General features: G+C 34.3%; 1 protein-coding gene across 1 annotated transcript in view; it reads right to left on the bottom strand.

The window, feature by feature from the left end:
- vipr1a (vasoactive intestinal peptide receptor 1a) overlaps positions 1-13096 on the bottom strand; it is a 57820-nt gene that overhangs the window by 12281 nt on the left and 32443 nt on the right. The window contains exons 5-6 of the mRNA XM_056474600.1: positions 10169-10266; positions 6058-6190 (exon numbers count right to left, since the gene is read on the bottom strand). Of these exons, the coding sequence (XP_056330575.1) occupies positions 6058-6190; positions 10169-10266 (231 nt within the window). The remainder of the gene's footprint in view (positions 1-6057; positions 6191-10168; positions 10267-13096) is intronic.

The following is a 13096-nucleotide window of genomic DNA, read 5'->3' as shown; positions in this document are numbered from 1 at the left end:
GCAATTCACTACTGACAGCATGTCAACTGTACGAGTCCACCAAAAATGACACAAACCAAAAATCTTCTGTATGATAACTGAATATAAAGAAAAAAATGTTTTGTCTTTGTTTTGCCGATAAATGTGATTTATGTGGTTTTATTTGGGACGAAAATCTGATCTACTAAATCAAACTTACTACAAGAGGCATAGGGTGCATCTCAATTAGCTCGCTAGCTCATGAGAAGGTCGTGTATACGAACTCTGCCACTGGTAAGGACATTGATGAGCCTGGTTCATTCATATTGGGAAACACTGAGTGTAGCATGAGAATGTCCTCTATGTAAATCATCTAAACTGGAATTTACAAAAAAAACAAAAAAAAAACACAACTAATATTTCTCATATATAATTTTTTTGTTTTTATAAGTACATTGTGGCTAACTCACTTGATTGTTTCATATACAGTAGGGTTGGGCGATGTCGACCAATTTGGCATCACACAATGTTTAATGTGAAACATTGCGATGGACAATGGCATCGTCGTCGTAAGCGCCGGTAAATGAATTATTTATGAATAATTAATTAATTCATAAATAATTAATTATTTGTATCCTAACGTTTCAACTACCTGATCTGCATGGTCTTTGTTTTACCCATAACCAAATCATAAATAAAGACAAGTTACACACAAATTACCACCTGTCTATCACTTTTTCGCGGGACTCTGGCATGAATAGGCATGATCTGTGTCGTTATAATGGCATCGACAAATTTGTTTGGTAAAAAAGGTGCAAAACCAACAGGAACCAAACAACAGTATCTGAGGTTTTCACTAAAATTACTAAGTACAAGCACCAAAGCGAAAGACTGAAGCAGTGAACTGACGCTGTGACACCTTACCTGATAGATTCAAAAGACCAAAGATTAATTAAATATCACGTTTGACAACTATAGTGAGATTCAATCCAGCGGTACATCCTTGATAAACTCTCTGATGTGCACTGCTCTCAGGGGGGTTTTGCTCAAATCGGAGGATCGCAATGCCGGCTCAGCATCGTGATGAGTATTGGCCATCGGCAATGGACGATGGCATCGTCTATCGACCCAACCCTAATATACAGTACCAGTAACATTTTAACATTTAAAAAATTATGAATGTTTGCTAGGTTGTTCTGGACCTAGCTATGCTTGTTGGTGTTAAATATTAGTAAATAATAGTTCTTTTTTTGTCATTATATATTATGACTTGGTTCTTGTGATTCATGTTTTGTGCTTCAGAATGTCTGTTAAGGGTGCATAGTGAGGAATGATGTTTCCTGATTTTTGATGGTGCATTGTGGGACTTTTCAGAGAGCGAATGTTTTAGTGCACTGGAAGTATTTTGTGATTTAAACAGCAATGGCTGACCCCCAGATCAGTGCCCTGACTACTGAACAAGTGAGCTGATTGAGACCCACTCATAGCATTTGGGCATGTAATGTATGCAATTGCAAATTAACCCAGGCAGATTGGAGGCCCATCAGGATGAGGAAATGAATTTTTATTCATGGCCATCAAGGCTATTCTTTCCATCCAGAATGCACAAAGCCATGAATTAAACACCAGAGACATCATGTATGAATATGCTGAAAAAATAAAATGAATAAGCTTCGTGTTTTTACATTTTGGGCTGCTGAGCCAATATTGTTTGTGTTTGCATGTAGTAGATTGATTTTGGCTAGGCCTACATGCCTTCATCTCTGGGGGCTTTTTTCAGTGTATTCATGACAATCTGCATTTGTATAATGTTTTTATTATTAGCAGTATTATTTATTATATGCATATTTATATTTGTTTTATTAAAAACAAGCTTAGATTGGTCCACCTGTCGGGTTTTGGACCATATGGGGCATAGGACGTGTATTTGGTTATAAATAAGAAACTGAATTTAGAAATAATTTTGAAACAAATCTTTGAGCTTAACAAATGATATTAAATATGTAGGCTAATGTATGTCTTCAGTGAAGTGCGCACAACACAGTTTCCTTATCCATGAAAGAGAGAAAGAGAAAAAAAAAAGTAAAGAGGCTGAATGGAGGAGGCTTATTCTTTATCCTTGCGCTACAGATGGTCTGTTTACTAGTGAAGCGTTCCGTTTTTCGACTTACAAAGTCCGCCATGTAAATAGCAAATGCACCATGGTGCACGCAACTGACTCTAAAAGGGAATAAGAGATTAAACTCTGATTGGTTTATGCTTAAAACACACCCATAACCAATTAAGAGAATAAGCACAACCGTGTTAGACCATGCGCCGCGGCGCAAATCGTATTTTTCCACCCTTAAAATAGCAAATGTGGATTCTGAGATGCCCTTAATGCTTTTGCGCCCTGCGCTTTAGAATTTGCACCTAGATCAATAAAGTAGAGCCATAAAGTAGAGCCCAGAGTGTGTTTTTTATGATATTCTTTATTTTTATTTTTTAATAGACTACAGTTTACATCTATAACTGTCCCTTCAATGGAGGGTGAATTTAGTGGGCCTGTAAAATGTTTGGGGTACAAAATGGCCCAGGACTGGCTTGCTATATGTCTCTGTTCACTACATTAGGTTATTGTTAACCATTTTTGAGGGTGTTATGAAACCAAGAATGAAAATTTGCACATAAAGGAGGTCACTCTACAATTTAAAATCCTGCAAACTTTCATTCATTCATTTTCTTTTCGGCTTAGTCCTTTTATTAATCTGGGCTCGCCACAGCGGAATGAACCACCAACTTATCCAGCATATATTCTATGCAGCGGATGCCCCTCCCAGCTGCAACCTAGCACTGGGAAACATCCACACCCACTCATTCACACACACACACACACACACACGCACACACACACACACGCACACACACACACACACACACACACTACAGACAATTTAGCTTATTTAATTCACCTATACCGCAAGTCTTTTGACTGTGGGGTAAACCGGAGCACCTGAGGAAACCCACGGGGAGAACATGCAAACTCCACACAGAAATGCCAACTGACCCGGCCGAGGCTTAAAAGCAGCAACCTTCTTATTGTGAGGCGATCATGCTACCACATGTGCCATTGTGATGCCTCCTGCAAACTTCAGAACTTTAAAATAAACTATCCATTTTAAATAATTTTTAAAAGGTTTCTACACTACATGCAGATGCCCAGAATTGAAATTGACAGAACGCTGATCAGCGTCAATATTAGACAGTGTTATGTGAGTGGATGTAATGAACTTACACTTTTAAAATGTTAACATCTGAGAACTAGGAATTCATGTGGTCAAGCTTTATTTTTAATGAGGTCCCTGATCAAATGAAAGATAACATTTGCATTTGAAGTTTCTGCAAATGTGTTATTTCAATTCCTGTGATGAAAAAGGAAAAGTAAAGTGTGATGAAATTAACCAATCACACAAATGGGCATACGCTTTTGTTTCAGAAAAAAATTGTCCTTAAAAATAGAGTGTTCAAATTTATTACATGTACTGTAATAAACTGATTCAGAATTCATTGCTTGAGCTTTAAACAGTCAGGACTTAATAATTCTATTAATCTGTTCCACAGGGAAATTGATTTGAAATGATAACTTAAAACTATTAAAGACAGACCTTCTGTGAGCAATATGAGGTTGTTAATCATGTTTATGCTTTTGTTCAAGATTCATATTCTATCGTCATTTTTAAATAACTGATTAAAATTAGAATTAGAGGACTTCATGGGTTCACTGGATATAAAAGCTCAAGGTCTGACCTGAGCAGATTAATGTTCAAAACTTCAAGTAGTGTCCCGAAAGTCAGGTTTAATATTAGTGTCCTCGGGTTAGAAATCAATCTTATATGAGATCCATCAGGAAAAGCCACTCACTCATTTCATAATGCTGTACGCTCACGCTTGTTATTTCTTTCTTCCTTTTGTATGCAGAAGCCCTTTGCCATAGATGAGGTAAATAACAACAACAGCAAATGGATGATTTATTATAAGATATCAATTTAATTTATAACTTTTTCCTTGATCCACTGGTGACAATTGAAAGCCAAACCCCAAAAATATCCATCAAGCAGGCAGTAATATAAAATAGGATTTTTTTCTTACGCTCTGGAATCGTCAGACTTGGATCTAATTTTTCATCTATATTTTAACCCTCTACTGCATGGTGTTGCCATGTGGCAACATACTTATGTTCATTTCCCTGCCACTGTTTCTTTAAGACCAACATTCAAATTTTTTTGTTTGAAAGAGAAGACCTTAGCTTAGCCAATGATGTGCTTTGGTTAAGTCACATGACATGCAGTGATTTTCTGTGGCACGATTTCTGACAGACTGGTGTTTATTGTGAGTAACTGCTGAATGCAAATGTAAACGTCAATAAAAACAAAGGATTAAATTATGTCAGATCCACAAAATCTGAGACATCATCTCCAGTAAGTTATGATGACATATTCACAACTCAAAAAAGTTATTATCAAATTAGCTTTTTGTAAATCGATCAAATGTATGTACCAAATGGCAACACTGTCCAATAGTGGAATGTGCAATATTGCAATAACTTATCTAGCTAGCAAGGTCATCTGTGATCTTTTAAGTTGTAAAAATAACAACATGAATGCTAATATTATAATGTTGATTAATCATATGGTAATGGCATTTGCATTATGGATAAAATCAAATTGTACTGGCAGTGCTACTTTTGATTAGAGCACAGAGCACCACCATGTTCTGTGGTAAGTGAAAGAAGAAAAGGACAGAACTGACTCTTCCTGCAGATGAAAGTGAGGATGAGATGGGTTTTAGTGACCATGAGAATAATGCAGACTGGACATTTGATAGAGACAATTCAGGTAAGTTAGCTCAGAGGCAGAAAAGACATGTGTAGTATAGTATATAGTATAATATATAAATATTGTTAGCAAGTAGCTACATTATTCTGATGCATCTGGATATATTAGACTTGTTGTTTATTTGTTATAATATTTACTGGAGTAAATATTTATATTCACTGTGTATTGTACACATGATAATACAATATTATGTTTGTTTTCAATAATATACAGCAAAAAAGAATGGAATAAATGAAAGCTGTTGAAATTTGAGTTGTTGGAAAGTGTGTATAAGGTGTCATTTATAAGTTCTGTGTTAAAGCTTATAAGACTGCAACACCAATTAAATCATATCAAACAACAAAATTATTCATTACAAGGAAAATTCTAAATTAGTATTGGACAAATCACTAAATCACTATTGGATGTTGTTGCCATATGGAAACATATCATAAAGTACCTTAAAAAATTTCCCCAAAAAATGTACAGCACTTTAAGTTGGGCCATTCGAAGAAAAGAAAAACAGTAAAATATAATTTTTCATATATTTATCATAATGCATGCAATAGAGGGTTAATTATTGTTATTATTTATGCACATCAGGTTTGGATATGAGGTGATTCTGTTCGGGTAATGATTTTAACACCTGAGAAGACCTCTATAAACTCAATTCCTAGTAATAAACCAATGCTATCTCATGCCAATTCATAACTGATGATTTGATTTAGTGGTTCATTTGTATGAGTTTATGATCTCATTCATACATTTTAGTATGATTTGCTAATCCCCAAATGACGGTTGGGTTTAGGGGTAAGGTTTGTTGCCAAAGCTCCTTTTAAAAACTGTACATTTTGATATGACTGAACTTGTAAACTCGTTAAACGTAAAATAGTTAAGTTTCCTTGTGAGATCAGGCTGGATAAACTATATTATCCATGATTCTGCAAATAAATCTGATAGGCAGGCATTTTCATCATTGTCAATTGCAATGCAGTAAAACATTTCTCTAATGAAGGTTTCTGAAACCAGCGCTAATTCCATGTTGGTTTATTTGGTCGCAAAACCAACTGTTTTGAACATCATAATGGGCTATTTTCCTAGTGAAAGCTTTAAGATAATATACTGTAAAGTGCAGGTAATATTATTCAAGCAGACGATAATAGGTGGGATTAATGTACAGTCAGCTGGATATCACTGCCATTATACCTGCTGACTGTACACTATGCCTTACTTAAAAAGCACTTACAGATCCATAGTGGCATTCATCAGGTTCCTCCACCTCGTACAGAACTACATCCTTCATGATTACGGCCACCGCCTTCAGAATAAAGGACATGAACAGGTGAATATGGATGTAGTTTCTTGTGCAGTGGAGTTTTCTGAAGAGCAAAGAGAGAAAAAGACTCAATGGATTGTTTTATTGTAATAAATCATGCACAAATAGACAATTAACCAAGTGCCAGAGACCCTGTAAATACAGCTGATGAAAAATATAAAGAGACCACTTAAAGTTATTATTGGATCATTAGCTTTGCCATTAATTGCTTTTAATATTTTCAATATAAAATGTGTTTTGAGTTAGATCATTTGTTCATTTGTTTTATTCTATAACCTACTGATACTGTCTTCAAATGTTAAATAAGAGCATTTATTAAAAAAAAATAAAATGACAATATCAAATTGTCTTTAGGCATCATGGTAGTGCAGTGGGTAGCACGTTCGCCTCACAGCAAGAAGGTCGCTGGTTCGAGCCTCGGCTGGGTCAGTTAGCATTTCTGTGTGGAGTTTGCATGTTCTCCTCATGTTGGTGTGGGTTTCCTCCGGGTGCTCTGGTTTCCCCCATAGTCCAAAGACACGCGGTATAGGTGAATTGGGTATGCTAAATTATCCGTTGTGTATGTGTGTGAATGAGTGTGTATGGATGTTTCCCAGTAATGGGTTGCGGCTGGAAGGGCATCCACTGCGTAAAACATATGCTGGATAAGTTGGTGGTTCACTCCACAGTGGCAACCCCAGATTAATGAAGGGACTAAAAAGAAAATGAATAGATGAAAATTGTCTTCAGACATTAAAGGCACAGTATGTAATTTTTGCCAGTAGAGGGAGCATGTTCACAACAAACAAAGGCATATTTTGACGACACCGTGACAGTGAAACTATGGCAGTTGTTGTTTTTATTAAATCCTACATATTGATGGATGAAAATGAAAGCCAAAGTGTTCAAAACATTTTATCATGGTAGGCAAAATCAGAGTGAGGCTAAAAGCCATTATAGCAAAATGAGACTGATGAAGCAATTGCAACAGCTTTTATTATGGCATAGTCGACAAGTCTGGTTCTTCTGCTTGTGATTATATGGGGATAAAGCAGTGCTGTTTTTCTAATACTGAATACATTTTAAGATTTTTCTTTATTTCTGCTCTGTGCAGTCTAATAAAAGCATGACATATTAAAGCATCTTTGGAGTTTTCTTTTTAGTTTTCTGTAAAACCAAACCAAAAATTGAGGATTTAGCATACCCACACAGGACATGGTCCATGTCACTACACTGTAAATTTTGTTTATGATCAATTAGTCACGAGAGCATATGTTTTTAGTTCATTGTAACTTATTAAACTAAGTTAATCATGTTCTAACTTAAGTTTATAAGTTACGCAAGCTGTTTTAAGTCAGTTTAACATAATATAAGTTCAATGGACTGATAAGGTTAATTTGATTCAGCTTACAAATTTAAGGCAACCCGGATTTTTTTAGTGTAGTTAAAATAGCTTATTTCTCTGAATTTGAACATTATTTGAAATATTTAGGAAAATATAAGTAGTGGGTTTTGGATATTTTAATGACAAAATTTGTCATATTGTGCACCTACAGTATATCCTGTCAGAAAAAAACTCATTGGATGAACTCAATTTAATTGAGGGCATAATTTTCATCCAATAAATTTGTTTAGCATCAACTATAGAAAAGGATATTTACACAATTAAATGCAACTGAGTTGGTCCAACATGATTTTAAGCTCAAAGGTCTGATTATATCATGTGTGTCTATTATGTGTCGTACATTTCAAAGTTTCTTAGTTTTATTTAAAGTTATCCTAAATTAAATTTAAAAGAGATTTTTTAAGCAGATTTCATGAAGTTATATATATGTATATATATAGTTGAAGTCAGAATTATCAGCCCCCTGTTTATTTTTCCCCCAATTTCTGTTTAATGGTGAGAATATTCTTTCAACACATTTCTAAACATATTAGTTTTAATAACTCATTTCTAATAACTGATTTATTTTATCTTTGCCATGATGACAGTAAATATTATTTGACTAGATATTTTCAAGACACTTCTATACAGCTTAAAGTGACACTTAAAGGCTTAACTAGGTTAATAAGGTTAACTAGGCAGGTTAGGGTAATTAGGCAAGTTATTGTATAGCGATGGTTTGTTCTGAAGACTATCAGAAAAAATATATAGCTTAAAGGGGCTAGAAATTTTGACCTAAAAATGTTTTTTTTTTAAATGAAAAACTGCTTTTATTCTAGCCGAAATAAAACAAATCAAACTTTCTCCAGAAGAGAAAGATTATCAGACATACTGTGAAAATTTCCTTGCTCTGTTAAACATCATTTGGGAAATGTTTAAAAAAGAAAAAAAATTCAAAAATTAAATAATTTTGACTTGAACTGTACAGTTGATTGAGATTGATCTCAGAACTAATTTTAGGACAGTTATTGCTTACTGAGCAAAGCAACAAACTGCATTTTTGCTAATTAAGCTGCCAACACCCAAAGCATGGGTGCTTCTGCAAGGTGATTCTCTCAAAACTCAAAGCACATAAAAATCTACTAAATCTTCAAACTAAAGTGAAGATTAATTTCTAACAAGTCTGTCTACTTTAAACACCCAAGATTACTTTTATTGTCAACATTTCCCTCTCTTAATTCAATCACACGCAAAGCATGATAGGAACTACAAATCCCCTAACCAGGTAGTTGGACCAACACAATTCCTTAATGTTGTCCCAACACAAAGCGGTTAAGTTAACTTAATGGTTTACAAATTTAAGTGGACCGAACATAAAACAAATAAATTAGCCAAAGAAATGACAAGAATTGTGCTGTTTCAACTCATTTTAAACAGGTCGTTTAAACAAACAGCAGTAATCATTTTCTGAGTGTATATACTGTATTAAGACCACTGAAACTCGTAAATTCTCTGAAATTACAATTTACTGTATAATTTTGTTCATAAGTAAGAGTAAGATAATTTTAGTTTTATTCTTTTTTTGTTGTTGTTTAGTTGAAATCTTTTTTTTTTTTTGGTTTAAGAATTTTAATTTCTCAATTTGGAGAGTTTTGCAATCTACAGGTGACATTTAAGTTCATTTGCATTTCTGGGCAGACATGCTTATATAAATTTTTTGATAACATAATAGTAACAGAAGAGCAAACAATTCATAGAACCACCCTGATTGAAAAAGACAAATCTAACTGTTATTCAGACCAATTGTCATTTTCTACAAATAAATGCTCTTCTTATTTAAAATGATGAAGACATTATCAGTAGCTTATGGCATAACACAAAACTGAACATTTCATTCAAACCATGTCCTTTATCCACCAATGGCAAACTCGGAGAGGTGATAATAACATTCAAGTGGTCTCCTAATTTCTTCCAGAGCCTTATGTAGATGAATCCCATTCCCAGTTCATTACATTTACATGAATATTGTGATTTCGCACTCCAGGGAGTGAGAATTTGTGCTGTGCTGTTCAGCTCTCGTCTTTTACCCTTCAAAGCTGAGAAGGAAACTTGTATACTGTGCTACAGTATGTGCACGAAAGCTTAAAGATATCAAGACTCTCAAGAACCGCGTTCCTGTTTAATTAAGAGCAATGTCAGCCAAAAGAGGAAGCTGTTCAATACACTTGAGATCTGGCTTGACCTCTAAGGTCACCGAGGGGAGCGTTCACTGAGGTTAATTTACTACTGAGAAGCTTGTGCACTGCAAAGCCTCATGATGGAGGATACAAATCACTTTAGTTTGGAGGGTTGTGTAATGATGGAAACTGTGTACAACCCTATCAAATTCCTGAATTGGTGACCTTTTGCAATGTATTTATAAATGTGATATAAAATTGGACATTTTAATGAAGGTCATCGGCTTGACAGCAGTATCATTTAACAAAATATTGATTCATTGCTCAATTACATATAATGTCTGCTGAGGGCAACCAAACTATCAAATATGAGTTATTTGGGAGTTTCTTCCATGTTTAAAACGCAAAAGCCATAAAAAACAAGGTCCTGTCTTTTAACACCAGACAGTGGTGTGTTTTGTGTCTGGCATTGAGGATTTACCTGAAGAAGCACAAGATGATGATAGCGATAATGAGGGATATAAGAGACACAGTGTGACCAATAGTGTATCCAATTCTCACAGAGCTTAGGAAATCACCCTACAAAGAGAACACAAAAAAGTTGAACTACACAACCATGATCATATAAAACTGGAATCAGGACTAAAAGGTCAGTGTTGATCACTCTGGTGCCTGGTTTAACCCTTGATAATGATCTTAGTATTCCAGCCGAGATCTTCAGTACTCAAGCTGCTCATCATGACAAAATAAATAAACAAAACTGTTAAAATGTGTGTTTTTGTAATAAATCTTTTGTAAAAAGTGTATAGGCTCATTAGTGATCTGAAGTAATAGTGTAAGTATATATTTCCTGCACAACAAAGTGCACCTTCATTACTTCAAGTGCCAATGTTTGATACCCAATGACCATACAATGTTTATTTTTCACTCATAATAACCAAAGGCATTAAATAAAAAATATAACCAAAAAATTAAATGGCTTTAATGACTTTACTGCCAGAGATGGGCAAAAATACATTGTAATGTGTTTTAAAATAAAACAAAATACCAAATACATGAATTTTAAGTGTATCAAAATAAACTACAAAATACAGCGGCCACAAGTGGATCAAAATAAAATACTGTATTTTTGTATTTTAAAAATACTACAAGATACTTTTAAAAGGTGGAATGACATTTATTTGCAAACCTTCCATCAATAGGCCTGTTGGATCAATCCCTTCACCATTAAACTGACTTAGTGTAGCAAATAACAGCCCCTTTCACACAGTGATACTGGTAAATATCTGGAAAATTACCAGAACGACTTTACTGGTGAATTCAAATAAGTGCTGGTCACACAGGCAAGAACGTTCCGGAATTTTTCTGAAAAAAAAAAGACCATACAAAGATCCATTCCAAAATACTGGTAAATTCTGACATCTTTAACCAGAAATGAGCTCTAAACGGCTGCGCTTGTATTTGTAAACATAGAAGGGGTCGGGCTTTTGTTGATGGTTGATGGTACATGGTTGATGGTGTGCGTGTGCTGGTGCTCACTGGCTGCTTCATGTGCACACGGGTCAAGCAACTGAGGCAGAGCTTGAAGGTAAATAAACAGCAGTTTATCATAAGTATTTTCTCAATCATTTTTTCCACATCTGGCATTAAGAAGGAACATAGAAATCTGACTAACATCTAGCAGCTAAATATGTCTGGAAAAATATTCAAAGGCTTTTATTTTCATAAACAGCGCGGATGTGAATGCGTCTGAGTGTTCTGGCTGGCTGGAATAGACGTCTCACATCGGCACGTTCCAATCGTGAACGCGCTCTTTCCGGCAATTTTCCTTCTGCTTTTACACAGCGCAGCATTCCGGCAAATTACCAGTAATGTTACAACTTCTCTTTATGGAAAATTGCTTAAACGAATTTACCAGTATTTTCAAAAAGGGCCTGTTCACACATGATCCCTTTACAGAAAATTGTCGATAATTTTCCATAAAGGTCTGTATGTGTGAAAGGGGCTGACGTTTCATAACAACAAAGTTGTTGTGGCCTAATGATTAGTCAGTTAAACTTTTAACCCAAAGGTAACTTGCGTTTCTCTTTGAGTTTAATATAAAATTTGCACAAATTTCATACAGAAAGTCCTGCCTTGAAGATGATATCCTATGATTTAAATAATTTAATGCAGATAATGAGTTAGAAAATAGTACTACATGTTGATTATGTTTCCACCCATTGAGTGGCCAGTAAAATGCCCATCATCTCTGTTTAATAATTATTCAATCTATAAACAATCTCGGATTTAAAAGGGTAACAGGCCTATATGAAGAGTTCATTTACATTTTTTGTTGACAGAATTTGCAATAAACTCTTCCCAATGTAAAAACATGCTTTCTGAAATCTAAATAAATTATAAAAACAAAACTGAAAAGTACTAAACTTACAAAAAAATATTTGTTTTTGCAAATACCTATATCTTGATCTCAATCTTAGGCACATAACTGAAAAAGCACCAATCAGAAGCAGATTTTAAGATGTCTGTAGACTACTTGCAAAGTATTTTACAATATTTTGAAACTACAAAATACAAGACACTATAGTATTTTGATACAAAATATTAAGCCATTTTCATCAACTCTTTCAAATACAAATGACAAAATACTATGTTGTATTTGAAATACAAGTATCATAAATAATGCCCATCCATGTTTACTGCAGAATAGTCTCAGTAAATAATCAAATATAAAGCATTATTGTCACCTGATGGAGAATAAGTTGATTTTGGAAACATTGGAAACAATGTTTTTTAGAATATGGTTGAGATATGAATCAAATAATGAATGTACTGCATGGGGAAGTGCGCTCTGATGATGACCGATTATAAAATCATTTACTATGTTTAAACCAATCTAAGTGCTAAACATTAATGAAATAAGTTTTGTTTTATTGTTTAGTCGTTCTTTATTAAAAAGCAAATGAGTTTTATGCCTTTACACTCATTTCTTAATGCTATGAAAGCGCTACAATCTGAAAGCGCAATTTTTGAAAATGGGAATAAAGTGCACATTTTTTTAATGACATTAAGATGTGAATTCTGTATACTGTATATTATATGTATATTGCAAATTATACATTGACTGTTAGGGAGGTTTGCTTTTTCAGTAGTTTGTATAGTACATACTGTATGTAGCACTGAACCAAATTGATATATTAAATACATTCAATTATATCTCATTTAATCAAACTTATTTTCAGTCTTTGTATGGATTATGAGTGGATACCAAGCTACTTGTATAGTAACTTCTAACGTCTATTTCAACAAACAAATTTTAAAGACAAACTTTTTTTCATAAAAAACTGTACATTTTGCAGAATGGTGACAAGTTTGTATCCCTGCACTGATAAAAGGATCACACTTAAGT

This window comes from Danio aesculapii, chromosome 2, assembly GCF_903798145.1.
Source record: "Danio aesculapii chromosome 2, fDanAes4.1, whole genome shotgun sequence".
In the NCBI taxonomy this organism is placed as follows: domain Eukaryota; kingdom Metazoa; phylum Chordata; class Actinopteri; order Cypriniformes; family Danionidae; genus Danio; species Danio aesculapii.
This window is presented reverse-complemented; position numbering and strand designations above follow the sequence as displayed.